At 36.9% G+C, this 27,713-nt stretch overlaps 4 protein-coding genes and 1 pseudogene across 6 annotated transcripts; 4 read left to right on the forward strand and 1 right to left on the reverse strand.

Annotated features, from left to right (window-relative positions):
- The first annotated feature begins 7,402 nt into the window (after positions 1 to 7,402).
- On the forward strand, positions 7,403 to 10,079 carry LOC103338899 (NADPH-dependent aldo-keto reductase, chloroplastic-like). Its single transcript, XM_089054788.1, has 7 exons — positions 7,403 to 7,597; positions 7,823 to 7,873; positions 8,184 to 8,260; positions 8,387 to 8,474; positions 8,869 to 9,144; positions 9,254 to 9,502; positions 9,797 to 10,079. The coding sequence occupies exons 1-7, from the start codon at positions 7,478 to 7,480 to the stop codon at positions 9,881 to 9,883; spliced, it is 948 nt and encodes a 315-aa protein (XP_088910914.1). The 5' UTR covers positions 7,403 to 7,477; the 3' UTR covers positions 9,884 to 10,079.
- Positions 10,080 to 11,383: 1,304 nt separating this feature from the next.
- On the forward strand, positions 11,384 to 13,932 carry LOC103338909 (NADPH-dependent aldo-keto reductase, chloroplastic-like). Its single transcript, XM_008242184.3, has 7 exons — positions 11,384 to 11,625; positions 11,736 to 11,786; positions 12,012 to 12,088; positions 12,254 to 12,341; positions 12,728 to 13,003; positions 13,156 to 13,404; positions 13,678 to 13,932. The coding sequence occupies exons 1-7, from the start codon at positions 11,506 to 11,508 to the stop codon at positions 13,762 to 13,764; spliced, it is 948 nt and encodes a 315-aa protein (XP_008240406.2). The 5' UTR covers positions 11,384 to 11,505; the 3' UTR covers positions 13,765 to 13,932.
- Positions 13,933 to 14,759: 827 nt separating this feature from the next.
- LOC103338889 (uncharacterized protein At2g39795, mitochondrial-like) lies at positions 14,760 to 16,157 on the forward strand. The gene is made up of 3 exons (XM_008242162.2): positions 14,760 to 15,110; positions 15,256 to 15,572; positions 15,661 to 16,157. Exons 1-3 carry the CDS (start codon positions 14,823 to 14,825, stop codon positions 15,818 to 15,820), a joined length of 765 nt encoding a protein of 254 aa, XP_008240384.2. The 5' UTR covers positions 14,760 to 14,822; the 3' UTR covers positions 15,821 to 16,157.
- A 470-nt stretch (positions 16,158 to 16,627) lies between these two features.
- LOC103338880 (NADPH-dependent aldo-keto reductase, chloroplastic-like) lies at positions 16,628 to 18,679 on the forward strand (annotated as a pseudogene). The gene is made up of 8 exons (XR_016128014.1): positions 16,628 to 16,755; positions 16,918 to 17,059; positions 17,156 to 17,206; positions 17,278 to 17,354; positions 17,525 to 17,612; positions 17,738 to 18,013; positions 18,110 to 18,354; positions 18,453 to 18,679. The product of XR_016128014.1 is annotated as an NADPH-dependent aldo-keto reductase, chloroplastic-like (transcript).
- An 844-nt stretch (positions 18,680 to 19,523) lies between these two features.
- Positions 19,524 to 26,616, reverse strand: LOC103338868 (delta-1-pyrroline-5-carboxylate synthase-like). 2 transcript variants are annotated; one of them, XM_008242137.2, is made up of 21 exons: positions 26,476 to 26,616; positions 26,012 to 26,313; positions 25,083 to 25,154; positions 24,863 to 24,966; positions 24,645 to 24,747; positions 24,341 to 24,502; positions 23,551 to 23,828; positions 23,105 to 23,255; positions 22,746 to 22,910; positions 22,570 to 22,647; positions 22,283 to 22,372; positions 21,891 to 21,977; positions 21,668 to 21,754; positions 21,498 to 21,594; positions 21,313 to 21,416; positions 21,127 to 21,205; positions 20,809 to 20,959; positions 20,620 to 20,688; positions 20,139 to 20,205; positions 19,985 to 20,055; positions 19,524 to 19,853 (listed from the first exon to the last, which is right to left on the reverse strand). In XM_008242137.2, exons 2-21 carry the CDS (start codon positions 26,069 to 26,071, stop codon positions 19,772 to 19,774), a joined length of 2,157 nt encoding a protein of 718 aa, XP_008240359.2. In that variant the 5' UTR covers positions 26,072 to 26,313; positions 26,476 to 26,616; the 3' UTR covers positions 19,524 to 19,771. The 2 variants fall into 2 exon arrangements, with proteins under 2 accessions (XP_008240359.2, XP_008240350.2); XM_008242128.2 differs by having other exon boundaries at positions 23,551 to 23,840.
- Positions 26,617 to 27,713: the final 1,097 nt, after the last annotated feature.

The raw sequence follows: 27,713 nt of genomic DNA on the forward strand, positions 1-27,713 counted from the left end.
TTTCAAAAGTACTAGTGGTATATGCATAAGTATAAAGGCCTGATCATAAAATTGGTATCCTATCATCAAATTATAGAATGCACAAGAGGGATGGTGTGCAATTTGTCAACAATTTACATCAAGAACGTCCATTCTATTCTTATATTCATTGATGTAATTTTTTCAAGAGGAATGCTAGCAACCTTCTTTCTAACATTCTCCTTTTTTTGCTTGCTATGTGTCATTCTCCTTACACTTAAAACAATGTTATTAATATATTTGTATATATTATACAAGTTAACTTTTACTTTCCAAGTTTACCCTTATTAAATGTATTCAATTTATCCAAAAAAATATTCACAACTTTCTTACAATCTTATTTTTTATTTTTTAAACGTCAATTATTTTTTTAAAGAAAATGTTTGCTTTTTTCAAAAAAGAGGAAATGTCCGTTCTTTTTTCAAAAAAGAGATCTAAACCCTTTGTGTTATAAATATAAAATTATAAAAATTATTTTAAAAAAAGGACATTTCCTCTTAAAAACAAATATTTTCTTTTTTAAAAAAATTGACGTTAGAAAAAAAATTAATAAGATGGTAAGAAACTTGTGAAATTTTTTTGGATAAGTTGAATACATTTAATAAAAGTAAACTTGGAAAGCAAAAGTTAGCTTGTATAATATATTAGGGAATGCTAGTAACCTTCTCTTCAACCTTTTCTTTTGGACTTTCTCTCTTTCCCTAATGACACGTGTCAATTTTTTTGCACTTAAAACAATGCCAAACAACCTACCTTTTGTTTTCCATACTTACCCTTATTTGATGTATTGAATTTACTTTAATTTAAAAAAAAAATTTATAGCTTTCTTAATACTTTGTAAAAAAATTATTATATTAATTTATTAAATATTTAAAAAATCAACATAAAAAACCTATCTCAAGTCGTCCCCACCTTCTTCCCCAAAGCCAAGCACCTCCATCTTGCCCACCGTCTTCTTAGCGCCACCCATCCCCACCCGCCCCACCCCATCCTTCCATTATTGCAAGCTTGCCTCCACCACTATTGGCCGCCCATAGTAGAAATTATACCTTCTTCAGAGCTCTTCCAAAACTCCCAGTTTCTTCCATTAGAGGTGAGCCTCCTCAGAGATACCGAAGCTACTATTTTGGGTTTTTTCTCTTTCTTTGAAATTTGAGTTGTAGTTATACTACTCTGTTTTATTTGAGAGAGTTTCTGCTTTATTTGTTTGTTATTTTATTTTCTTTACAAAAGTTATACTTTTTGATGAGCTAAGTTTAAATAATAATCAATTTTATGTTGAGGGTGTCTTTTTGGTTGTTTTCAGTGAAGTGTGAAGTTGAAAATCAGCTAGTTTAGTTGAAAACTGGGGCAATCTGATCAAAGTTCTATGTTTCCATGTTACAGGGAGGAAGGATTTGTTGAATTATGGTATTTGACTATAAGATTTTAAGGGATGTGAAAACTCAGATAAGCTAGCTAATGCAATATAAGATATCAAGTTCTGTAAGAGCACTTCCACCCATAAAGACTAAGTCTAAGCAAGGGCTGCCACTATTCACGTGAATAGTGACTTTGCCATGATTCCATCCATGAGGCAAAGTTTATGCAAGTCTAAGGCAAATACTATTCGTTGTACTTTATTTTCTATTTTTTAAAACTTTAAACTATTAATTTTGATAATATTTTGTAATTAAATTTTTGGATAAAAAATATTGGATGTAGAAGAATTGTATGAAGATTTGGTGTGGAAAGTGAATAATGTGAGTGGAGAGTAAAAAATATTGGATGGAGAAGAATTGTATGAAGATTTGGTGTGGAAATTAAATAAAATGGTTAGGTATTTTATAGGAAAAAATACATAATTTTTTGGTATTTTTAAAAAAAATTCAGAATTTTTCGATTTTTTTGCAATTTTAAGCCAAAAAGGAGGACCGCTGATTTCAAGGAAAAACGATCGGAGCGTTCTGTCGCGACACGTGGCACAACGATAAAAAATTTTGAATTTCCGTGTGTTGACGCTCACAAAACTCGCTAAAGCCCAGAACTTGCCCTTGGCTGCCGGCTTAGGGACCCAAAGATTGCTCTTTCTTTCTTGTGAGCGCATATGGGCTCGCTGGGGCCTTTTCCCTAGTTTGGGGTGAGCGCTGGACATGCTCTAATGAAAGGGTGGGGTGGGGATGGGTGGCGCTAAGAGCCATTCCAACCATGCAGCCCGAGGAGGGGGAAAAAGCCAAAAATGGTTCCAGCGAAGCCCAGGGAGGGTGTGGGACCCACTAACCGGGCTGGCCCAAGGCAACTTTCGCCTGTGTCCAAAACTCGGTGGAGATGACGCATGACGACGTCACGCGTTTTCAAATTTTTAACGCTTGGCGCGTGCAATGCACGCGCCAACGTTAAAATTTGAACCGCTGCGGCGACGTCGACGCCACAACGGTGGAAGCCACGTGGCAGTCCCAGCGCTCCGATTTGATTCCAAATTTTAATCCAACGGCTGGCGATTTTTGGACAATAAAATTATGAAAAATCGAATTTTTTTAAAAATACTAAAAATCCTTAAAATTCTGATTTTTTCCTATAAATACCTATAAATACCCTTCACTTTCAACACCAATTCTCATACATTTTATTCTACTTCTACAATTACTCAACATATTTTTCACTCTTCACTCAACATTTTCTTCACTCTTCACTCAACATTTTCATCTCTTTCACCTTGTAATTTTAGTTATTATTTTTATGGCTTCTTCTATTGAAACCGGAGGGGCGTGGAGCACCATGGAAGATGTTTCTTTGTGTGAGGTTTGGCTCCGAGTTTGTCATTGTCCCTTGTCAGGCAATGAGATGAAATTTTTCCATATGTGGAAAAAATTCATGCCGAATTTTATAAAAATTCGGACTCCACTCACGGAAATGACATTGTCGAGTAGGTGAAACTTCTCAACAAAGAGATGGCAAAATGGAGAGATGCCTTGGCAAAAGCGATGAATTTGTATAGAAGTGGGGAAAATCGTACTAACGAAGTAAGTATTTTGTAATTTTCGTAATCATTAAGTTTAATGTCCTAATATATATATGTTGTTAATATTTATTGCATTGTCAATATTTTGTTAATATTTCTTGCATTTCAAATATTTTGTTAATATTTCTTGCATTTGAAATATTTTGTTAATATTTCTTGCATTTTCAATATGTTGTTAATATTTATTGCATTTCAAATATTTTGTTAATATTTCTTGCATTTTCATTATGTTGTTAATATTTATTGCATTTCCAATTGTTTCTTCATATTTCTTGCACTTCCAATTTATTTGTAAGGTTAATTGCATTTCCATTATTTTTATTTTGTTACTTGCATATCCAATATATTTTAAATAGTTATTGCATTTCCTTTTTTTTGTTAAATAGCTCATTCAAGCACAGATGTGGTTCTGCAACTGGGTGGCAAAAAAAAATTCACCCATCATGAATGTTGGGAGGTGGTGAAATATGAACGCTTCAATATTATTCCAACGGGTCCCGACGTTGTGTTAAACGAGACGCCTCTCCGTGATGCAACGACATCGGATTCACCTCTCGATTCCCTATGAGTGAAGACTCACCCATCCAAAAGGAACCAAGGCCCATTGGTCGAAAGGCTGCGAAGGCAAAGAAAACGGATAATTCAAGCAATCATAATTCAAAGTTTTGGAGGAAATTGCAAGGCAAAACGGCATAAGAATTGAATTGGAGCAAAACGCCAAGATATGAAGGTGGCAATTCAAGCCAGTGTGCACGAGAAAAGGAGTATTTGCAAAAAGATATGGAGAAGACGGATCGGAAACTATGGCGATGGATACAAGCCATATGTCCCGATACAAAATAATATTGGAAGCTAGAACGAAGGGATGTTATGAGAAGAAGACTTTTCCAGGATGATGGGCCTAGCAACACGGATTGGTTAAATGATCAAAACCATTAAATTAGTTGGCATACCTTTTATGTATTTTTAATTTTCTTGTTTTCTATTAAAGTTGGTGTACTTCATGTTTTTATTTTAGTAGTAGTAATTCTTAATGACTTGTATTGGATTTCTTTATTTAATAAACAAAGCCTTCAATAAAAGACAATTTTATTCAACATATTCCATACATCAAACACAACATAATTCAAATCAAAACAAAAACTATAAACAAGGCACAATAATAAATTAAAAACAACACAACCAAACCATAAGCAATACTAAACAACACAACCAAAACATAAGGCCTAAAACATAACCAAAGCATCTATGCTCCATCATTCATCTTCATTCCCTTTCACCGTCCATAAATGCTCTATCAAGTCAAGTTGACGGCTTTCATGAATATAGGAAGATTGCATCTCTGTATATCGATCTATCATCCGGTCATCATACGATCGCCTCTCACCAACGGTTCCAGCTCAAACGGTTCTCCATTTGGCCCTATGGGCCTTTCATAAATCCGGTCAAGGCCGTGTTTATTGGATCCGTTCATAGACCCTCCAAAGATCATATCGTACTCATCCTCCACAATCATATTATGGAGGATGTGCAAGTCATCATAATGCTCCGGAGGATCTCCTCATCAAACATACGAGCCGCACCTCAACAATCAACCATCGAGCTTGAAGGATGCCAAAACACCTTTCGACATCTTTCCTGTATCCTTCTTGATAAGTAGCAAATAATTTTTGCTTATGGAATCGGGATTCAAATGGATTTGACAAATGTGGTCCACCTTGGGTAGATACCGTCACTAGATAATACCCTATCCGTAGACTGTATTGTTGACTTCATAGGTAATATTGGGGCCTTGGCCGCTCAAAACATCGTTGAAGACCGGAGATTGACCCAGGACGTTGAGGTCATTTTGGGCTCCGGCAACTCCAAAGAAAGCATGCCAAACCCATGTGTCGAAGCCAGCAACGGCTTCCAGGATGATACTTTTTGTGCCTTTCCTATTTCCGTAATCACCTTGCCAGGCAGTTGGGCAATTCTTCCATGGACAATGCATGCAATCGATGCTACCAATCATTCCCGAAATCCTCGAGCTTCGGCTTTTGTAGAAGCCGTTGGAGGTCCTCGGAGTAGGTCTACGCAGTAGTCCCTAGTGTACAGGTTTTCAACTGCATCACAAAATCTTACCAAAGCCTCCAGTAGTGGACTTCCCCATTCGGGCAACCTCATCCACCTGATCGCAGATGCTCCATACGCCAACATGCATATAACAAAAGCTTTTGCTCCGGCAAGGCCCAAAACCCCAGAGCATCACACTTTTGAACAAAATATGCATCATAATTGCAAATATCATGCATGATTTTATTGAACAAGTGGGGTTGCATTCTAAATCGCCTTCGAAAATCAACATCATTGTACAAAGCAGTTGGGATAAAATAATCTTCCAAAAGATTCTTACCAGAATGCCTATGTCATCCACATTCCGACGGCCGACTTGTGAACCACGGCGGCGACCTTAGTTCTCTTCTTCTTCCATTGCCACTGCTATGAGAACTTGTTCATCAACTTGCCTCTGCAACTCATTGATTTCATCGGCTCTACGGTTTCTCTCCTTTCTTTCTCTCTCATGCCTCTCCAAGCATCTCCTATATTCTTCCATTGAGAATGAATGGAGTATGAATGCTAAACTCTAAGAAATGAAAATATTGAAAGATGTGGTGTGAGAGGTATGAGGTGAGCCTTTGGTTTTATAGAAAAATTTGGCAAGATAAAGATGCCACGTGGCTTGATTTCATTGGATGAAAATCTTATCTAAATTTGAAATTCATCCAAATTTAACAATTTTATCTGAAATTTGAATTTTGAAATTCATCCAAATTTGAACCCAAATGTATCTGAAATTTGAATTTTGAAATTCATCCGAAATTTGAATTTTGAAATTCATTCGAAATTTGAACCCAAAAATTTATCTGAAATTTGAATTTTGAAATTCATCCGAAATTTGAACCAAAAAATCTTATCCCAAAATTTTATCTGATTATGAATAGTCTTGACACGTAGGAACCCATAAATCTTATCCGAAAATATTATCCACATTAATTATTAAGGTAAATAAAATTGTGAATAAAACAAAAAAATGAATAATGCTTAGCTAGCAATGGGTGGAAACACAAAATTCTGATTTTAAGGGCAACCACTATTCATGTGAATAGTGGCTGCCCTAGCTCCCTTGCCATGGCTAAGGGCAATATGGGTGGAGTTGCTCTAATGGATGGTGGTCAAGATGGAGGTGCTGGGCTTTGGGGAAGAAGGTGGGGACGACTTGAGATAGGTTTTTTATTTTGATTTTTTAACTATTTAATAAATTAATATAATAATTTTTTAATAAGTATTAAGAAAGCTGTTTTAAAAAAAAAATTAAAGTAAATTCAATACATCAAATAAGGGTAAGTATTGAAAACAAAAGGTAGGTTGTTTGGCATTGTTTTAAGTTCAAAGAAAATGGCACATGTCATTAGGGAAAGAGAGAAGGTTATTAGCATTCTCCAATATATTAATGACATTGTTTTAAGTGTAAAGAGAATGACACATGTCAAGCAAAAAATGGAGAATGTCTAAAGGAAAAGGTTAGAAAGACGGTTGTTAGCATTCCTTTTTTTTCAATAAAGAATTTAGGTTTTTTTTTTTGGTAATTTATTATTTGCACTCCAAAATATTCATCATGCACTCTCACTAATAAAATATTCACTTGCCATTATAATGCTCTGTACCATTATTGTTTTTCTATTGCAAAAAGGAAGACTTTTTAAATATATAAAATACAAGCGATAGTCTAAACTACAACAGAGAGCAAAATTTCTCACTCACACGTGTTATCAATGTGTTATGGATATGGAAGTTAAACGGTAGACAATTTTTATTTTTAAAAGACCTTTCCTATTAAGAGGGGCGATAACATACTAAATTCACACACACTATACGAATGCTAGATTTCGATCCAGGACATTTCCTATTAAAGGGTAGATATTTTTTAACTCCCATAAAAAGCAAGAAATAACTGGTTCGTAACTCCACCAACCAAAAATAAAAAATGAAAACTCCACCAACCTAAAAATAAATAAAAACTCCACCAACCAAGTGTCATACTGTTGGCCACTCTAAGACTTGGTAAGATCAACGGCAAAAAAAGTTGGCAAATACCATATCAACGGCTCAGATCTCCACCTGCCATCTGATGCGAGATATTATTCCAGTACTAGTGGAGCACTACTACCCTGTCGGAAAATAAAATAATAAAGAAAAAAGAAGAAGGGAAAAGCCCACTTTCGGCCCTTATCAAACGGTCGTCAACGATGACGTTTTGCATTTGCATTCTATAGACAACAATCTTCTGATTTTGTAATAAAATAAAATAATTTCTGATTCTCTCCCGCTCTTTCCTATATAAAGAGCGCAAAGAGCCTTTCCACTGTTCTTGGTCACTCCTCTGTCTACTTCGCTCTCGCTCCCGAGAATTTGAGAATGGCGGACGATATTCGTTTCTTTGAGCTGAACACGGGAGCTAAGATCCCTTCCGTAGGGTTAGGGACATGGCAGTCAAGCCCTGGCCTCGTCGGCGACGCCGTAGACGCCGCCATCAAGGTCTTTCTCTTTCCCTTTGTTTTATTTTCTCTGCGATAGAAAAGAAAAACTATGGAAATGTAAATTCCGGAAATGGCTTAAGGCTTTGTTTGGTTACGAGGAAATGAGATCAAGCTTTGAATGTTTTTGTGCTTTTCCCAAACGGGGAAATCAAACCTCTTTAGATTGCCTGTTTGATTCCGTAAACTTAGCACTCGTCTAAAAACGTGGTTATACTAATTGCAGGCAGGATATCGGCATATTGATTGTGCTCAACTCTACGCCAATGAGAAGGAGGTAATTTATAGTTGTTTGGTCTTTTGTTTTTTTGTGTACTAAATTAGTTATCAAAAAATTTACTGTAGTTGTAGTTTTCATTTCATTATTGCTGTCCATCTTCTTTTTTTTTCTTTTATAATCCCTTTATGAATTTGTGCATGTTGAAAATTGCTCTCAGTAACTCATAATGGTTTAATTGTCAAGCTCATCTTTAGGATTTCAATTGTAGATAAAAATGTAAATCGTTTATGTTTCCATCATTCTTTCAAGATGTTTAAGTTGTTACCCGAATATGGTTTGATAAAGATGCTGTTTCTGTTTCTCGTAGATTGGTTCTGTTCTGAAGAAGCTATTTGAAGATGGTGTGGTGAAGCGTGAGGATTTGTGGATTACTTCCAAACTCTGGTTCGTTATAATTTATAAATTTAATTCTAATTTAATTGAGTAGTGACATATCATTAGGAATTGCATAAGTAGTAATTTATGCTAAATTGATGGTGCTGCCAACCTTGTTTGGTTGTTTATCCACAGGTGTACTGATCATGCACCAGAAGATGTACCAGAGGCATTGGACAGGACTTTGAGAGACTTGCAGCTCGATTATGTTGACTTGTATCTTGTATGTATTACCTGTTCAGAGCGTCTCAAGTTTTGTCTCTTAGAGTTTGGTACTAGAGTGTATGTATTATTGGATCTTTCACAGCAATTCAGTGTAGATAAATCTGTGCCATGCCCAGTTCAGGGTATAATCTGCAATTTCCTTTTTTAAAGAAAAAATTTACATACAGCAGAAGGTCTTTTAAACGAATGGGATGGCAATTTGTTTGCCATCTTTTAATATATAAGTTACTTTTGAATTCATTGATCCCTTTCAGTCTAGATATGTTTCCTGGAATTTGCTAAAACTTATCTAGTTAAAATCATGGATAATTAGCCTCATCGTCTTAAATTAGTTATAGCATTTGGGCATTATTCAGTTGTATGTAACTAACGAGCCTGCTGAAAATTTGAAGATACACTGGCCAGCCCGGATGAAGAAGGGGTCAGTAGGTTTTAAGCATGAAAACCTTATTGACCCAGATATCCCTGCAACTTGGAGAGCAATGGAATCACTCTATGATTCAGGCAAGGCTCGAGCTATTGGCGTGAGCAATTTCTCTACAAAGAAGCTGTCAGATTTGCTGGATATTGCACGTGTTCCTCCTGCTGTTGACCAAGTGGAGTGTCATCCTTCATGGCAGCAGGCCAAGCTGCGTTCTTTCTGTAAATCCAAGGGAGTTCACCTTTCTGTGAGTATGCAAATACTGAATTACGTTGTGTGTGTATTGAGTAGTGACAACTCACCTGTCTATAATTGGACCAAATTTTAATTTAAGCATGTTTATATTTTTCTTTCAGGGATATTCACCACTGGGTTCTCCTGGAACAACATGGATTAAAAGCGAAGTCCTTAAGAATCCAATTCTTCTCACTGTTGCAGAGAAATTAGGCAAAACTCCTGCACAAGTTGCTCTTCGATGGGGACTGCAAATGGGTCATAGTGTTCTTCCTAAGAGTACTAATGAAGCAAGGATCAAGGAGAACCTTGATGTCTTTGGCTGGTCTATCCCAGAGGACTTGTTTCCCAAGTTTTCTGAAATTGAGCAGGTAAGTTTTTTACTGGAATTGATCCTCTATTCTCCTTGCAATCGGTACCTTGATGTCTTTGTATGGTCAGTTGTGCTATAACACCATTAAAAACATTCCAACATTATATCATTAATGTGATCGTTGTTAAAAATTTCTGGACGTCACTGTGTTCTTCCATGTATGGTTCTTCAAATGGGTTTCTTTCTGGAGCCGGGGATTACGTCTTGAGATTTCATCGTGTTGATAATGTTGATACAAGCACTGATGTCATGCAGTCTTTTCTCCTAACTACATTGATTTCCAATTGTGCAGGCAAGGCTGATCAGAGGGGGCTCGTATGTTCATGATACTTTTGGTCCCTACAGGAGCATAGAGGAGTTCTGGGATGGTGAAATCTAGAAAATCACATGAATGTTTTTGTGAAAGAGTCTAGGAGCATTTGTTATGCGAAAAATTGAACTTTTATTATTTGTATGGATCGTTTATGTCCTAAAAAGCGATTGGCTTGATTATGGTACTTGCACTTCTCCATGTTTTGTTTACATGAAGAATATGACCACCTCTTACTACTATACCCATAAATCTTTGTTTAAAATTGTTGTCCTGGTTGGCAAAGAGATTGCAAAATCACCATCATGCAATTATGTTACAACAAGTAAGAAATAATCTTAGCCTCTCACATTCTTTCAAAGTACAATATGGAACGGGAAAAATACGAATAAAATATGCAGTGTTTTATTCGACTAAATTTTTGCAAGTTACAACTGAAAAGTTCAGCCACTACATAATATTTTAATATATATTATTTTTATTCAATAATATGAGAAAATTATGTGTATAATACATGAATGTTGCCTGTATTATTGACAATTTTGTAAAAAAACACATGTATTAAACATGAAAAATATATATGTATTATACGTTGTTTTTAAAAAAACGTGTATGTTATCAAGTCTTTAAGATGTGTATGGAAAACGGAAGTATTATTAAAAAATATGTATGTATGTGTATAATATAAGTATTAAACAGGAAAAATGAAAAATTCTTTATACAAGTAATAACTCTGAAAAACAAAAAGGAACAATGGAGACTTTGGCCTAATAGTAATGGATAATGCTCAAAACTATTCTTATCCATAAACAAAAATATGAGAAAATTTTAAATTAAAAGAAAACACAAAGGACCCCAGTATAGTTAAATAGTATATTAGGCCATTACTTGAGTCTCTATTGGCCTTATTTAAAAGAAATAGTATAGCCGCGCGGTTTTTAAATATTTTTAATAAAAGAAATAGTATGGCCCCTCGGCTATATTCTGCTTTTAACCTTTTTTAAAGAAACAGTATCGCCGTGTGGCTATACTATGTTTTTTAAAAAAATTTAAAAGAAACAGTATAGCCGTGCTACTATACTCGGTTTCTTTCGTAATTTTTCAAAAAGAAATGGTACAGCCGAGCGGCTAGACTTTGGTTTTTTAAGTTTTTAAAAAATTGGTATAACCGGGCCACTATACTCGGTTTTTCTAATTTGTTTTAAAAGAAATAGTAGAGCCGGGCGGCTATACTCGGTTTATTCCAAATTTTTTAAAAGATATAGTATATCCGTTCGGCTATACAAGGGTTTTTAAAAATTGTTTTTTAAAGAAACAGTATAGCCACACGGCTATACTGGGTTTTCCCAAGTTTTTGAAAATACACAGTATAGCCGAACGACGATTCTGGGGTTTTTTAAAATTTTTTTCAAACAGAAATCGTATAGCCGTTCGGCTATACTCGTGTTAGCAATAGTATAGCCGCACGGCTAGACTAGGTTTTTAAATTTTTTAAACTAAATAGTATAGCCGGACGGCTATACCGGGTTTTTTCTTTATGTATTTTAGGAGTATGCGCGGCTAGACCGAAATAGCCGCTCGGCTAGCGCCTAGGCGACCGATTTCTTTTGGATCATTTTTGGGTTGAAGAGCGCCAATAACATTTTTCATTGCTCTGTCTACTTCTTCACCGTCGCTCTGAGAGATTGATAATGGCGGACGATATTCATTCATTTGAGTTGAACACCGGAGCGAGGATCCCTTCGTTAGGGTTAGGGACCTGGCAATCAAGCCCTGGCCTCGTCGGCGACGCCGTTGCCACAGCTGTCAAGGTCTTCATCGTTGAACACTCCCAGCTTCGAATTTTTTGTAATCTTTACCGTTGATTTGGTAGACTTAGCATCTAACAGTCAGCTGAAAAATGGGGTTCTACTAATTGCAGGCAGGATATCGCCATATTGATTGTGCTCAACGCTATGGCAATGAGAAGGAGGTAATTGCAGTTGCCTTTTGCTAAATTATTAAACAAATTTGAAGTTTTAATATCATTTCCCTTCATTAAAGTTGAAGTTTTAATTTTGCTTTTACCCTTTTATTTTACAATACTTGTTTGAAAAAAAAAAAAAAAACAAAAAATTGTTTTGGCTCATTTGTTTTAAGATGCTGAGTAGTTACTACGATTTAAATGTGACAAAGATTTGGTTTTTATTTCTTGTAGATTGGTTTGGTTCTGAAGAAGCTGTTTGAAGACGGTGTGGCGAATCACGAGGATTTGTGGGTCACATCCAAACTCTGGTTTGTTTCAATTTCAATGACAATTTCATTGAGGCAGTACAATGAGTTATAATTGATCATGCCAAACTGATGGTGCCGTGAGCCTTGTTCTGTTATGCTTTGGCCTTAAATATCTTAGCCTTAGAGTCTTACATTTTGTACTTCTAAAAGCAAGCTGGTTCGCAGGTGTACCAATCATGCGCCAGAAGATGTGTTAGAGGCATTGGACAGGACTCTGCGAGACTTGCAGCTTGATTATGTTGACTTGTATCTTGTAAGTATTACCTGTTCAAAGCTCATTCTCCAGTTATGCTTGTTAGAATTTGGTGCAAGAGAGTATGAAATACCAGACCTTTCAAAGGGGATCATTATAAATAAAGTAGTGATTGCCTAGTTGAAGGTGAAATCTGCACTTTTTTTTAGAAGTCACTAAAATAGAGTCCTTTAGAAGACTGGAATTACATTCTTTTTGCCATCTTTGTGCTTGTTGATAGGAATTACTTACAAAATTCCCGATCCCTTTCAGTCTGGCCATGTTGCCTACATCTAGCTATTAAGGTCCGAATTGTGGATAATTAGCATTATCGTCTTGAATTTGTTAATACCATTATGTTGGGGTAATTACTCGGCTATAAGTAATGACCAATTGAAATATTGAAGATGCACTGGCCAGTTCGGTTGAAGAAGGGGTCAGTAAGTTTTGCTCCTGAAAACCTTGTTGAACCTGATATCCCTTGCACTTGGAGAGCCATGGAAACTCTCTATGATTCAGGTAAGGCTCGAGCTATTGGTGTGAGCAATTTTTCAACAAAGAAGCTCTCTGACTTGCTGGATGTGGCACGTGTTCCTCCTGCTGTTGTCCAAGTGGAGTGTCATCCTTCATGGCAGCAAGCCAAGCTGCATTCTTTCTGCAAATCCAAGGGAATTCACATTTCAGTGAGTATGCAAATATTGAATTACATTTCCTATGTCGATTTTCTTATTTGGTTGAAATAGTTACCTGTGTATAACTGGGCGGGCAAGAAGTTACTTTCCTTAGCAGCTGAGATATCTAGAAATTAAATAATTGCTATGTATTTTTCTTTTAGGGCTATTCACCACTGGGTTCTCCTGGCACAACATGGATCAAAGGTGATGTCCTTCAGAATCCGATTCTTCACATGGTCGCAGAGAAACTAAGGAAAACTCCTGCACAAGTTGCTCTTCGATGGGGACTGCAAATGGGTCATAGTGCTCTTCCTAAGAGTACTAATGAAGCAAGGATCAAGGAGAACTCTGACGTCTTTGGCTGGTCTATCCCGGAGGACTTGTTAGCTAAGCTTTCGGAAATTGAGCAGGCAAGTGGTTACTGATGTTCCTTTATTCCCCTTGCCAAGATCTTATTATTGTCAGCTGTCAAAATCTTGAAACACATTCCACCATTATTACATGTGAATGCCGCTAAAACTTTCTAGAATCACTTAGAGGTGTTCTTCCTTGGGATGAATCTTCAAGCTGGGGTTCTCTTTGGAGGGGTGGGTGGTTTGGGATTAGGTCCAGGGATTTTGTTACAAGAACTTGTCTTTTTTGTGTTTACTCCTAACCTACTGCGTTGGTTTTCAACTGTGCAGGCAAGACTGGTCAGAGGGACGAACTTTGTTCATTATACTTTTGGTCCCTACAGGAGTGTTGAGGAGTTGTGGGATGGTGAAATTTAGAGTCAGATGAGTACTTCTATGGAAGAATTTTGGAGCCTTTTTTTCTTCTTTCTATTTTTTAAAATAGTGAGATTGGATATTTATGGTTTGCATGATCATCATGATCCAAAAAGCGATGTTTGATCATGCTCTGCGTTTGATTGGCTTGATGCTAACTTGAGGCTTAAATTAGTATTGTCTAACGTTTTGCTTCAGTTATCGAACTGTGGGGATGCAACCCATATTGCCTTAGCTGACTGTCCTAACCCACGTATGCATTGGGTCACCTCATTTATAAGAAATAAAATCAGACAGATCAACCCATTATCTACATTTTCCCAATTTCCTTAAACCTTAACCCTTTTTGATTTTCTGTGAGCCTCTAGTTTCTTCTTTTAAATTTCTCCGAGCCAGTTTGGCATTGTTGTGCTGTAAAAATAATCGCTGTTAGATAAAGCAGTTTGGTGTTTGATAAACTTTTTGTTAAACGTAAGAGAAATCGATTGTGAGAGAAATCGATTGCGAGAAAGCAGTTTGGCGTTGGATAAACTTTTTGTTAAAAGTTTTGTTAGTACTGATTTTCGCATAATTAGAAAATGATTATAGCATAATCATTAAACCCAGTGCCTCTTTAAAATTGATTCCTACATAATCAGAAAATGAAATAACCTCATTAGCTATTTTCCTTTATGGCTTTCTCTCACAGTAACTTTTAACAATAAGTGATTTTCTCATAGTTTACCAAACGGGCTGGACTTCTCAAATTTTTTTAAAATCAATTATCACCCCAAATAAGCAATACCAAACTGGCACGAAGTCCCTTTGGATAGATTTGTACAAATTAATATTTTTATTTAAAGCAGTTATTTTATGGAGGATATTTTTAACCTCATTTGGGCTCTTTGTACAACCTTAAGCCTACTCCACCCTGTTGGGCCCATTTCTAACTCGAGCCGTGGTTGCTACGCCATAGCCCAACAATACAGTGCAATTTCCCTCCCTAAAACCCCGAGCAAAGCACAAAACCCTGTTGCAGTTGCAAAACCCTAAACCCTTCCTCAGCCATAGCCGGACCTCAAATGGCTCTGTTCTCGATGCTTCGCAGGCCGACCTACTCTGCACTGGCTCTCGCCGCACGTGCTGTCGGATCAGCAAGGACCTTTCACCGCGCAATCTCCACCGTCCCTACTTTCAGCGGTGATCACAGCCCGAGAAGCTCTTTTCCAACTCAGCGATTCTCTACTGCCACCGCCACCGCCACCGCCACCGCCACCGCCACCGCCACTGAACTGATCGGCAATGAAAGCCTGATCGGAGGCCTGGAGTCTGAGATCAAGTGTGCCCAAGAGCGTAAAATCAAAATTCCCGTCAGTATCTAATTCTAGTTTCCATTTCTTTTTCTCCCATTTGCCTGCTTTTTTCATATTTGATCGGATGTTCAATGAAACAAGCTTGACCCATTTAGTAATTCAGTATTTGGTAATTTGGGTGTTGTTTGATTTCACACTTTAGGAGGTCCCAGATGAGTTTCCTTTTGAAATAATAGACATTCCTGGAGAAAAAACCATTCTACTGAAAAGACAATTCCAAGGCGAAACCATCCAAGTGGGTGTTGATGCTCCTCATGTTTTTCCTGCGGACGAAGACAGCGACGAGTACAAGAATGACGACCCTGGCATTCCAATGGTTGTGAGTGTTTCCAAAGAAAATGGGATGCAATTGGAGTTTGGTGTCACTGGTTTCGAAGAAGAGGTTTCGATTGATAGCTTGTCGATCGTCCATCCCGATCATTCTCCAGAACAATTTCCGTATGATGGGCCTGAATTTTAGTAAGCTTGTCTTAATGAACCATACTTTTGTTTTCATCTCTTGTATATTGGTTCCCTTTGTTTTCTGATGTGATTTGGTTTTCAACAGTGAGTTGGATGAGGGCTTGCAGAATGCTTTTTACAAGTATCTCGAGGCTCGAGGGATCCAGTGCAGCATGACTATCTTCTTGACTGATTACATGAGGAAGAAAGACAACAAAGATTACCTGCTTTGGTTGAAGAACCTCAAGGGTTATATTGAGCAGTGAGCAAAACACAGCTGTTTTCAATGGTGGGGGAAGGATAGTGATGTTGTGCCTCCGTTTGACCATTCGTTGTCTGGAGCTGTATTAGTTTGAGAACAACATATTATTTATACTAGCAGTAAAATAACCAGTTTAGGTATAGTAAGTTGGAACCATGAAGCATTGTAAGACAATGCTTAATTATTTTGAGATCCCTGTTAGGGCCTATAGAGTTTATAACTAGTTCAAATATTGTCCGCTTCTAACGATTAATCAGTGTGGGTGGTGTTTTCCCTCTTTTTAAGAATATTTACGCTACAGCTCCATTTCTTGGTATGATATGATTTGGAATCTTCGTGAATTCATTGATCGAATTATCTACACTACAATTCTATTTCTATTCCTGATGCCTGATGGAATTGAATCCCATTTCTATGTTGGTCTTCCCATGAAGATATTTGGAGGTAGTGCTAGTTGGCAGGTTGAATTTGTACTTGTATGCAAGCCTCACTTGAAATATAAGAAAAATGAGAAGAAAAAAAAGAACCTCAATTGAAATAGTTCAAATAATCTGCCAGTCATGGGCATGGCCCAACATATAGAATGTGAACCTCCGAGTGTTGGTCCTCCTGAGGGTACTAAATACCAATGCACCACATCCACATGCCGCTTTGTAGTTTGCAGACAATGCACCATGCATTTTTCTTCTTGTAATTTGATCTTATTTATTTATTTATTTATTATTTTATAATAATAATTTTGCGGTTTGGGAGTAGTGGAAGATCCAACTTTTCTGCCGTGAAAGTCTGGCTTAACACATATAGCTCATGAATCAAATTCCGAGAAAATTTTGGACATAAAAAAACTGGTAAGCTAATGAATTAATAATACATTGCTGAACTGCATCCAACAAACTCTTTCCATCTCTGACGTTTTTCCCCAATATTTCATCCAAATAGGTAATATCTTCTTCAGTACATCAACCATCTAGAATTTGAAATTCATATTCAGTCAATTCACTGAATGTAAATGTACAGGTTACTATGGTATACTGCTTTTTTTTTCTTCTTCTAATGAAACAAGCTAATCTGCTGCTTCCTTGTTTCGGTTGGCGCGATCAGTTCGTAGAATATGCATAACGAAGAAAAACCTGGAAGCTTACATTTTGATCTAAACACGGGAGCTAAGATTCCATCTGTTGGCCTTGGAACATGGAAGGCTGAACCGGGTGTGGTCGGCCAAGCTGTCATCGCTGCTGTCAAGGTTCATTCTCTCAATGTCTAGTTTTGGTTCTTTTAAAGCCTCCTGTTTTGGGGAAGAAAACAAATTATGCTCAAAATATTGTTCATGGTTATGCAGAATGGCTACAGGCATATTGACTGTGCATCAATCTACGGTAACGAAAAAGAGGTAATATATTATCATTTTGTGTGTGTGTGTGTGTATATTTTTAATTCCTCTTTATTATGCTCATGATGCAGGTAGGGGTGGCATTGAAGGAATTATTTTCCACTGGGGTGGTGCAGCGTAGTGAACTCTTTATCACATCAAAGCTGTGGTATGTGTTCATTCCCTTTTCTTTCTTTTTTTCAAATTGAGTCTCATGTTGCTGAACAACTAAGAAACTGATAGAATTTGATCTGAGCTTGGAGACAAGGTTTGGCTGAGCATTGTGTCCTTGGAAGCTTATGTTGCTTCTTTCTTCCGACTATTTGTGGCATTCTACAGGTGCAGCGACCATGCCCCTGCAGATGTCTCCAAGGCACTGAGCAAGACCTTAGAAGACCTGCAGCTTGACTACATTGATCTATATCTTGTATGCATCTAGTTCTTTTATAAGCAAAGCTTGAGGTTTTGTTAGACTAAGATTTTTTCTGCCTGCATCCGGGACCGTAATATAATGAAGAAATTGGAATGGTTTTGGGAAACGACCTTGTACAGATACACTGGCCGCTATGTACAAAGCCGGGCTCAGAGGGTTTGGCTCCGGAAAACATGGCTCCATTGTGCCTTTCAGAGACATGGAATGCAATGGAGGGCCTGTATGCATCTGGTCAGGCACGCGCAATTGGGGTGAGCAACTTCTCATCTAAGAAGCTGCAAGACCTCCTTTCTTATGCAAAAGTTCCACCTGCAGTAAACCAAGTGGAGTGCCACCCTGTGTGGCAACAACCTGCTCTTCACAATTTGTGCAAATCCGCTGGTGTTCATCTATCGGTAACCTCAAACTTCAACAACTTTAATCTTCAGGGCACTAAGGCTATATAGCTTGAGCTTGTTTATATCATTTAATAGCAAACTCTTTCCTTTCAGGCATATTCTCCTCTGGGTTCTCCAGGCTCTTGGGTGAAGGGGGAGGTCCTGAAGGAACCAATATTGAATGAAATCGCTGAAAAACTTAAGAAGTCGCCTGCGCAAGTATGTCTTCGTTGGGGTATTCAGAGTGGACACAGTGTCCTTCCAAAGAGCGTAAACGAAAATAGGATCAAGGAAAATCTAAGTTTATTAGACTGGTCCATTCCCCAGAGCTCTTCTCAAAAATTTCAGGCATCCACCAGGTATGTTATAATACATGCTTGAAAAAACATATTTACAATCACACACATTATCACATAAAAATTGTTTACTGACATTTACTTGCTTCTCTGTTATGCAGCAAAGGCTCCTCCGGGGTGATTTTGCAATCCACGAGACGGCTAGTCCTTATAAAAGCCTTCAAGAACTATGGGATGGTGAAATATGAGACGGTGATCAAGCCCTCTTTTATTCAATTTGATACAGAGAAGTTTGTCGATTTTCATGCGTTCTCTACCACATTTTAGAGGGAAGAAATTGTATTCTTGTGTTTTTGGCTTTCTTAAACCGGTATGAATAAACCTTGTAAGATTACTGTCTGCTTTTATAATTCAAATCATTCACATCATATTCCCACACTCTCCTATACTATGGTGAAACCTTTGGCTTGCAATTACATGCACCTCAATTATTTCAAAAACATTGAGCAACCTGAGCTCCAATTATTCTACTTGAACTGTCTCATTCAGTCATTTGTCCAATGTATGAATTTTAATGAAACATATCATCTCGACTGGGACTTGAAATGATAGATTGAGAAAGCTTAAAATGTTATTTTATTTGTTATGGCAGCCAAAAACACTAAATGTGTAAATTGTTAGTTAATGGCTCCTCCTACATGTGGAAAGGCAAAAAATTGCTGACAGAGAGCTATATAACAAGCTAACAAAACCCACAATTTTTTTTTTTAGTTAGTAATTTAATTCAGAATGCCCTAAAGTTAAACCCTTTCTTAGTCTTAGATCAGACAAACACGAAAGAAAGAGATAGATGACTAGTGGGAGGTCGAAAGAAATAGTCACATTTATTCTATACATCTCTTAATTTGAAATTTTTTTTAAACCCTTGATTTCTTAAAACATAAAGCATTTTCTCTTTTCTTTTCTTTACTTTCTTTTGTTCTTTATGCATGAATTTGATCAATACACTCAGCATTTAGAAAGTTCAAAATTTCTCATTATGCTCATGTGTACTACTGATCAAAGAACCACTATCTGAGGTGGTTGGCCAAGCAAGCACAGTACAGAATACAGACGCCGGTGTTGTACTTTGGCCCGTTCATTTCGTGCCTGCTTGCTGAATGTATGTCCTGGCATGCCGAGAAGGTGACAATTGACAATCAAGGTGATTAAAGGCAGAAAACACAAAAAGATTTTAGAAAGCTCATTCATAATTAAGGTGATGATTACATGAAGCCCCTTTAAATAATCCAGGTGATCAAAATCTGGCAAGGGGATAAAGGTTCATTTGTATGACAACACAATACATAGAATATTCTGTGGAGCAGTCGAACTCCTACACTATAATTGAACATGAAATAGAAACTAAGGCTAACACATGACAGAGGTTAACATTTGTAAGTTGTGTGCTACAAAGCTTTTCCCCTCTATAATTGGGAGTTTAGGTACTTGTAAGCAGGTCCTTGTGGGTGTACTTGACCCCTCTATCGCTGTCTACAACCTGCCCATTCCCTCTCAGAATCCTGCATTTTGTTGCACAAAAGAAGCATGATCATGCACCAAAAAATTGAAGTGAAAAAACTCTAATATCAGCAACACCAGTCAACTAGCAATAAACAAGCTTCAAGAGAACAGTAATGCAGAATGGCGGTACCATCTTGTTGTTAACAATCCTTCAACTCCTACAGGACCTCGAGCATGAATCCTGCTTGTACTTATCCCAACCTGTCAAACCAACAAACCGGTGAGAAATGAGGGGGAAAATAAAATGTTGGAATCAATGCCAGAACTATTCAGAGTCAACTTACCTCTGCACCAAGTCCAAAGCGTGCACCATCACAAAATCGTGTACTTGCATTATGAAAGATTGCAGCGCTGTCAAGGTAAATAGTATAGACATCAAGATGTGCAACATTCAGAAATTATCAGTAAGATCATTAACTTATGTGCCTCGATTATTAGAAAAATATCTTTTTAAGGGGATGATTGATATGTTTTTGAATAATCAAAAGGGCAATTCGTTCTGAATTTATATTACTTCAGTGGAAGGCAGAGTAGATGTTAGTTAATACTAACAGTTATGTGATGTTTAAGCCAATTTGTTTTCCATCTCTGGAACATTAATTGTAATCAGCCAAACCCAAACCCATATTTAAAGCCAAAATTGCTATGACATTGATCTCAAAAAGGTGGATGCATTGATATTTCTTCCCCGAGAGAAAATATGGCTTGGGCAGCAAATGATACTTCTTGTACTGTTAGCACTTTGCATGCATGAAACATGCTTACCTGTCCACTTGACTTAGGAAAGTTTCAGCAACTTCATGATCTTCTGTAACAATGCAATCAGTATGAGCACTGCAAAAGGGATTTGGGGAGGAGAGGAGAGGCAAGAAAGTTAGAGAAATCGCCAGAAAATAATCAGTACAGAAACTATACGGGAAAAAAGAAAAGATAAAATATAGGAAATACATATACCTTCCATGTTCATGGATGTGGTTAATCGCGGCAGTCACATCATCAACGATTTCAACTGAGCAAGCCAATGAACTGTACTCATGATGGAATGAGCTTGTCTCTGGAATATTTAACACAGTTGATGCCTTTGGTCCACCATATAACGTAACACCTGCAACCAAGGTGGCATCATGTATCCTGGTTCTTGTACTAATTACATACCAAAAGAGAATCAAGTTGTGAGAATTAAACTTCGAACACTGACGGATTACTATATGACTCATTTTATATATTTCGCAACACCTTGTTGAGAGATAAGGCATTAACACAGGGTCGTACCTAAACCTTGGAGTCCTGAAATTATCTGCTTAAACCCACCATCATCAGTCACCAAGTCCTTGTGTACAAGAAGTGTTTCCTGAGAAAAAGGGTGTTATGTCAAGACAGGTTAGATTTATGAAATATAATCCCGTGGTAGTTAAATAGACATGAATGGTCAGTCATAATAGCAGAAAGTGAAATTACCATCGCATTACAGGCAGCTGGATAATCCGTTTTCGCATCCAAAACAATGCGCTTTGCCATTTCCTTATTAGCTGACTTGTCAATATAAACATGACAAATTCCATCTGTGCATCAAAAGCAGCAAATTTACTAGAAACTCTAGTTTGCAGTGGTAGAATATACATTTCCCACATTAATGCTCTTACCGGCATGACCAAGAACTGGTATCTTAGTGGACTCCTTAATTTGAGAAACGAGCTTATTGCTGCCTCTAGGAATGACAAGATCTATCACATCATCCAGCTGCAACAGAACAACTTCGTTAATATTCATCATACCAAAAAAATCATAAACAGTTTTAAATTTCTGCGCACACCTTGAGCAGATCGGGAATCTCGTCTCTTGTATTCACAAGTCCAATAAGTTTGCCACCAACATTTTCTGGGATTGCTGAGGTGATGACCTGCAAAAAGAAGAAAATAGTTAAACTCACAGAACAAGAACGCAAATTAGAAACACATAAAAAGAGGGAAAGCAACACTCCAGAATTCTTTTTTGTTTGGCATAATAATAGAAGGCCAGAATCTCGAGTCTCAAACCTTGTGCAAGATTGCATTCGACCGCTTGGCCTCTTTCCCCCCTTTAAGCAGAAGACCGTTCCGACTTTGAATTGCTAATGAAGCTATCTATTGAATCATTTGAAAAATACTGGTCAACTGAGAAATTACCATGGGAGCACAAAAAAAATCTAAACATAAGTTTGAAGGGCCATAGATTGCAAGACAAGTGAAGCTAAAAAGGAAACATGCATATACAAAGTGTTTTCTTTAACGGAAAAGGAAGTCAATACCCAAAACAAGGACCGTAAAACTGCAAATTCTAATTCGGTGTTTACTTAATGGAGCAGGAAAATATGTAAAATCATTTTGCTAATCATTAATGAGCAGAATGTTTAAAGATGCAGGAGTATATAATACAAATTTATGTATACCTGAACAAGGGCATCAGGTCGAGACTCAAAAACAACTAAAAGAACACCCAAAGGACAAGACACTTTCTCTAAGACAAGTCCTTCTGCAAGCTGCATGGAAGAGCAGTTATGAAAAGTGTCAGGAATGAATCCCAAGGAAAAAATAGGATATTAGCAGCACTGCAAGATACTTCAAATGGGTGAAGAAAAAAAAGTTTCGTGCCCATCTTTCACACATTAAAATTCTCAACAGGTATCATAATGTGTTCATTAATACTGAATCAGAAGAACTAGAAAGGTGTCCTGACCTCTGTTTTCTGTAGAACACGGCCAATGGGCTCTTCCATGTCTGCAAGCTTACGTATAGACGTTGCAAGAGCAGCAATCTGTATGTAGACACATTAAATAAAAAATAAGGAGGTGTTCATCCAAGACCAAGTGATACAGGCTTTAATTTCAACTACTCAAGTAGCAAAGTGCATGCCTTCCCAGGCTTTAGGGCCAAACGAGATATTAGGGCCTTTTCATATCCATTCTCCTGTGCAACAGCAATATCAGCTTCATTCTCAGCTATAATCTGACCTTCATTTGCCACCAAGGCATCAGCTACGTCAAGCAAAATTTTCCTCCTATCTTTAGATCCTAGAGCCTGCAATGAAAATAATTCCACACAGCATCATAAATCTCTCTACTTACCACTTGCTCTAGATCCAATAAATTAAACAAACCAGAGAACACAGAAGCTCTGCAGGAATATTTTAATCTCTAGCATAAATTATACCAATAGTAGCAACCTCAAGCTTCACAATTGATAAAAGAAAAGTAAAATATGAAGTTCATTACTCGAAGCTGTCTGGAAGATTCCCGTGCTGAAACAGCCAAATCACGTGCACCTTCTTCTTTAACAAGAGTCCACAAATGTGCATCTTGATGAAAGACAGTACCTATCCGGTCTCCACGAAGCACTTTTTTTATGTTGTCTGTGGCATAGCCACTATAATGAAATAGGAAACCAGTTCAGTAAGCAAGAAATTATTTTTAGTAAACTAACAAACTTTCTATAATATAATATAAGAAAGAAAAACCCTGTAACAGTTGATATATGCTCTTTATAATGCTATATAATTCTTAGGTCAATGTGTTTATGTACATTTGTATGAGAAATGGACAAGAGATCAGAAATTCCAATGAATTACGCCAGAAAATTGCAGGTTGTACAACAAAGAAATATCCTCTTAAATCAAACTCTTTGTTGTATATCAAAATAAGCACACGATGACAGACTTTACCTAGTGATAACAACAGGGATTCCACCATAAGCTGCACAAACAGCAGCATTGACTTTAGCTGTCATACCTCCTCTGCCCACCCTTGACTTGTCTCCAAATGTTATTTCTCCATGATGTATTTCTTTGACGTATGTATGGATTAACTTTGATTTTGGGTCAGTAGGGGGACCATCATAGAGGCCCTCCACATCGCTTAGTAAAACAAGAAGGTCAGCTTTGAGTTCAAGAGCCAATAGACCTGCCAAACTGTCATTGTCCCAAAATATACCAGAAGAATCCTGCAAACAGAACTTCCAATCAGAAGCAACGGATATATGTTGAACACAGGAAAAATAAGTGCCCGTCTGGTAACATTTTCTATTTTTTATTTTCAGTTTTTTGTTTGAATTTAAAGAGATAGAGGGAAAATGTATATCACAGAACTGGGAGGGAGATGAGAGATGATAGAGGTGAGGAAGAAATGAAGGAGAGTGTATAAAACTCTATGTCAGAAAGAAAAGGAAAAAAGAACTATTCAAATTATTTTATCTACTTGTAGTGTTTATTTTATGCACCATTCTACATATACACCATCTCCTATTTCCCCCACATATATCCTCCCTCTTTTCACTATCCTCTCATTTTGTCTTCTCTATCTTTAATTAAAAACAGAAAACCAAAAACCAAAAACAAAAATTTTACCAAACGGGCCCTAAGCAGTTGATGAGATTTGTTTAGTGCTACCCCAAACAAAACGCATATCAACACAAATTTCAAATGAAAAAGTATAGGAACAAGCAGAGTTGCATACCTCATACGGAGCTTTCCTAGTACTAACAGCATCATTTTCATTGAATATAGGAACAACCCTCAGCTTCAACAATGACTTCACAGTTTCAGAAAGTTGCTTTCTGAAAGCTTCATCCCGAAAAACACTATCCGTCACCAGAAGTTGAGAAGAAGTCACATCAAGCTGCATGTTAAAGATTGCCAAATTAACATTTGCCGACGACAAAAAGTAACTGGTAGAGTACTTGCAAAAGCAATAGACATACTAAAAACTGTTTAATTGATGGAGTCATCTAAATAAGACTGCAAGAAGATTATTGTCTTGCCTGGCTGAACATGGTATCATAAAGAGCCATGAGACTGCTCTGTCCGACAGCTGCACAAGCCTTTCCATCGAAGTCATTTTGTGGATTTTGGAGATCAGCGAAGCTGCGAAACAAGTATAAACTTCTTTCAGGAACTTTTGTTTGGTCACTTTGACGCCGAAATAAGCACACACAACAGATAATTATTTTATGTCATTGTAAAAGAAAACAATATAAACCTGCTGTTAGCCAATCTCCTGTATCTTAGCCTTTGACGGCCAAGACCAACAGCTCCTGAAGTCACCAGAATAACCTCATACCCCTGAGCGTTTATATCTTTGAGCTGCATGTATTTCATTCAAAACATTAGAAAGACCAATTAAATCATAGCAAAACTTGCCATATTAAAACTTAACAAAAGGGAAAATTATCCTCCTAGTTTTAGAGCCAATTATATACCTGCTCACAAAGAGCACCTAGTCTGCCCAAAGCTAATCTTCCATCACCACGAGTGACCACAGCTGTTCCCACCTTCAATATTCGGTATAAACAAGTAAGCAAAATGGAAATATGACAAAAGCATCTTGAATAACCGATTTCATAAAAATGGAAAAGGATGATGTTATGCAACCCAAGTTTTGTTTCTCAACTTCGGACCCAGAAAACAGAGAGAGAGAAAAACAAAAAAACAAAAACTTCTAATAAAAAGCTTAACATACATGCTCATATTGGGTTTAAGGGTTGCCCTGTTTTTAATACAATGGTGTCCACTGAAGCTAATAACCTTCGAATAAAAAATATTAAATGCAATACACGGAGGAAGAGCGGCAGCATTATTGGCCGGTATCTCCGTTGCAACTAAGTTTTTCTCCTAAATCAACAGCAGCCCACAATGGTGCCCAAAAAACAAACTTTATCCCATAAAATCTGGGAAAAATTCACCAAATCTGGAATTATACATTTTAGGCACTTTCCAAAATAATGTCATATCTGACCACATTTTGTTACAGTACACAAAAAGTTGATTCTTTGAATACCACTTCTACGAAAACCCATGATCCAAAGAGGAAAAAATGATACCCAACATCTATAAAATATGAATAAAAAAATGAGAGGAATTAACCAAAAGAAAAGGTTCAGAGTTTCCACCTGCAGTCAACAAATGCAATAATAAATACAAAAGTCATATTAGCTGATATATTTAAACAATAAAAAGTAGTCTGCAAACTGGGCTCAAACACAGGTTTTCATATTTCAAATATTCTCTCTACAAACACATTGAAAAATATAAGACCAAAAAAGAAAAATGTGCCTGTGTAACTCAGAAGCAATATTGAAGGATGTGCAGAGAATGTATTATGTATGTTATGTTGTTTTGAAGGATGTACCTTAACGACGATACGCTTGACACGATTGACGAAAGCTCTGGTAGGATCCACAGAGTCCATGTTGCCAAAGAAGACGACTTGGGATCTCAGGAAAACACAGAAAACCAAGTCTTTTTTTTCTTTTTTCTTTTTTTTGTTTTTGTTTTTGGTTTCTTGGGTTTTTCTTGTTGGCCAATAGAGAACCAGAGGCTATATATCTATCGCTCAGAGAATCAGAGATGCAGAGAAAGAGGCTCAGAGCCCAGAGGCCAATGAAAGAATCAAAACTCGACTGAAACTATCCCATATATAAGTTATAAACTCTGGCAGGAGAAAAAAGAAAAGAAAAAACAACACAATTTAAATATGAAAATAAAAGGGAATTATAAATCTTTGGGAGACGAAGAAGGAAAAAACAAAGAAAGAGAAAGAGAGAGTAAAAGTGCAAAAATATAAAATATCGACTGGCCAGTGAAGTCTCGTACCGAAACCGAGGACGCTGCGCCACGTAGCGTGGGTTGCCTGGGGACGAACTTCTTTTACGCTGTGGGGTGAGTGGTGGTGGTACGTATCTGAGAGTCACGTGAAGGGTGAAGAAAGAAAGAGAGGAAACCAAAGAACGACAGGACGTCGTTTACGTGAAAGAAGTAAAGAACATCATCAGCTCTGTTTTTCTGCTAGCATTGTATGGTGTATATACAATTGATATTTAATTAATATTTTTTTGGTTTTTTTATATATACCAATAATAATTTAATATAAATAAGTTCATTTGATGATGACAAAAAACAATACAAAAAATGGATGATGACAAAAAACAATACAATCACATCACAAAATATCAATCCTGATTAGATAGTTTAGTTAATGCATAATTTATTAACTAGCGTAGTTAATGATGATGTACTTACGTAATACGTATGTAAGTTGGATATTTCGATTCAGTACGTCACGTGATGTTTCTAATCTATATGAGGGGTGTTACGATCGTATTGCTTGATTTGTACTGAGTGGGTAACGCCACATGCATCGAAAAGTTACTCCTCCTAATGGGCCTCTTCATAATCTTATGGGGTGGGCCTCTTCGTGAATTAAGGTTGTGTAAATCATATGTTTTAAATAACATATTTTAGTTCATTCTCATTGTTGATGCAAAATGATTATTTTTGTAAATAAATATAAAGATTTAAACAGAAAAACAAATAAATATGGTAATAAGAGACTGGAAACAATTGTCGTGTATCTAGTTTTTTTATGGATAAATTGCTTATATGGAATATTGATAATACATTACTGATATTTTTATTGAGATCTGATTCTTCCACTCCTCTTTTGTCCACATATACTCTCTTTCTTGGAAATTATATGTTATCACCCTAAAAATATTAAAAAAACAAAAGGAAGGTTGACAAAGAGGAAGTGGAAAAATCAATACCCTTTATATTTATATGGAAATAAATAGGGCTTCTTAGATATGGGTCCATTTTCATTTAGATAATATGAATGCAGGACACTAATTGGGCTCTCTTCAATTGCAGTCCTCCCAATCAATTGTATGGCCAGGTATGCAAACCTTGTAGCCACCATATTCGAGAGATTTACAAGATATGACATTGGTTGAAAATGGCAAGTAAATACAAATACCACTTTTAAATATGGAAAAAACCTATTTAATTCATTCCTCACATATTAAAAACCTATTTAATTCAAATTTCATCTATAT

The sequence above is a fragment of the Prunus mume genome, linkage group LG1, assembly GCF_029339155.1.
Source record: "Prunus mume cultivar Tortuosa linkage group LG1, ASM2933915v1, whole genome shotgun sequence".
Taxonomy (NCBI): domain Eukaryota; kingdom Viridiplantae; phylum Streptophyta; class Magnoliopsida; order Rosales; family Rosaceae; genus Prunus; species Prunus mume.

What these genes read in the sequence shown, in the direction of transcription:
- LOC103338899 (XM_089054788.1), top strand. Translation starts at nt 7,478, where the DNA reads ATGGCGGACGATATTCGTTTCTTTGAGCTGAACACGGGAGCTAAGATC. An exon ending in CCGTAGACGCCGCCATCAAG is followed by an intron (nt 7,598 to 7,822) that starts GTCTTTCTCTTT and finishes TACTAATTGCAG; the next exon opens with GCAGGATATCGGCATATTGA. An exon ending in AGTTTTCTGAAATTGAGCAG is followed by an intron (nt 9,503 to 9,796) that starts GTAAGTTTTTTA and finishes CCAATTGTGCAG; the next exon opens with GCAAGGCTGATCAGAGGGGG.
- LOC103338909 (XM_008242184.3), top strand. Translation starts at nt 11,506, where the DNA reads ATGGCGGACGATATTCATTCATTTGAGTTGAACACCGGAGCGAGGATC. An exon ending in ATTATGTTGACTTGTATCTT is followed by an intron (nt 12,342 to 12,727) that starts GTAAGTATTACC and finishes GAAATATTGAAG; the next exon opens with ATGCACTGGCCAGTTCGGTT. An exon ending in AGCTTTCGGAAATTGAGCAG is followed by an intron (nt 13,405 to 13,677) that starts GCAAGTGGTTAC and finishes TCAACTGTGCAG; the next exon opens with GCAAGACTGGTCAGAGGGAC.
- LOC103338889 (XM_008242162.2), top strand. Translation starts at nt 14,823, where the DNA reads ATGGCTCTGTTCTCGATGCTTCGCAGGCCGACCTACTCTGCACTGGCT. An exon ending in AGCGTAAAATCAAAATTCCC is followed by an intron (nt 15,111 to 15,255) that starts GTCAGTATCTAA and finishes TTCACACTTTAG; the next exon opens with GAGGTCCCAGATGAGTTTCC. An exon ending in TATGATGGGCCTGAATTTTA is followed by an intron (nt 15,573 to 15,660) that starts GTAAGCTTGTCT and finishes GGTTTTCAACAG; the next exon opens with TGAGTTGGATGAGGGCTTGC.
- LOC103338868 (XM_008242128.2), bottom strand. Translation starts at nt 26,071, where the DNA reads ATGGACTCTGTGGATCCTACCAGAGCTTTCGTCAATCGTGTCAAGCGT. An exon ending in ATGATACCATGTTCAGCCAG is followed by an intron (nt 24,503 to 24,644) that starts GCAAGACAATAA and finishes TTTAACATGCAG; the next exon opens with CTTGATGTGACTTCTTCTCA. An exon ending in CACATCCATGAACATGGAAG is followed by an intron (nt 20,689 to 20,808) that starts GTATATGTATTT and finishes TCCCTTTTGCAG; the next exon opens with TGCTCATACTGATTGCATTG.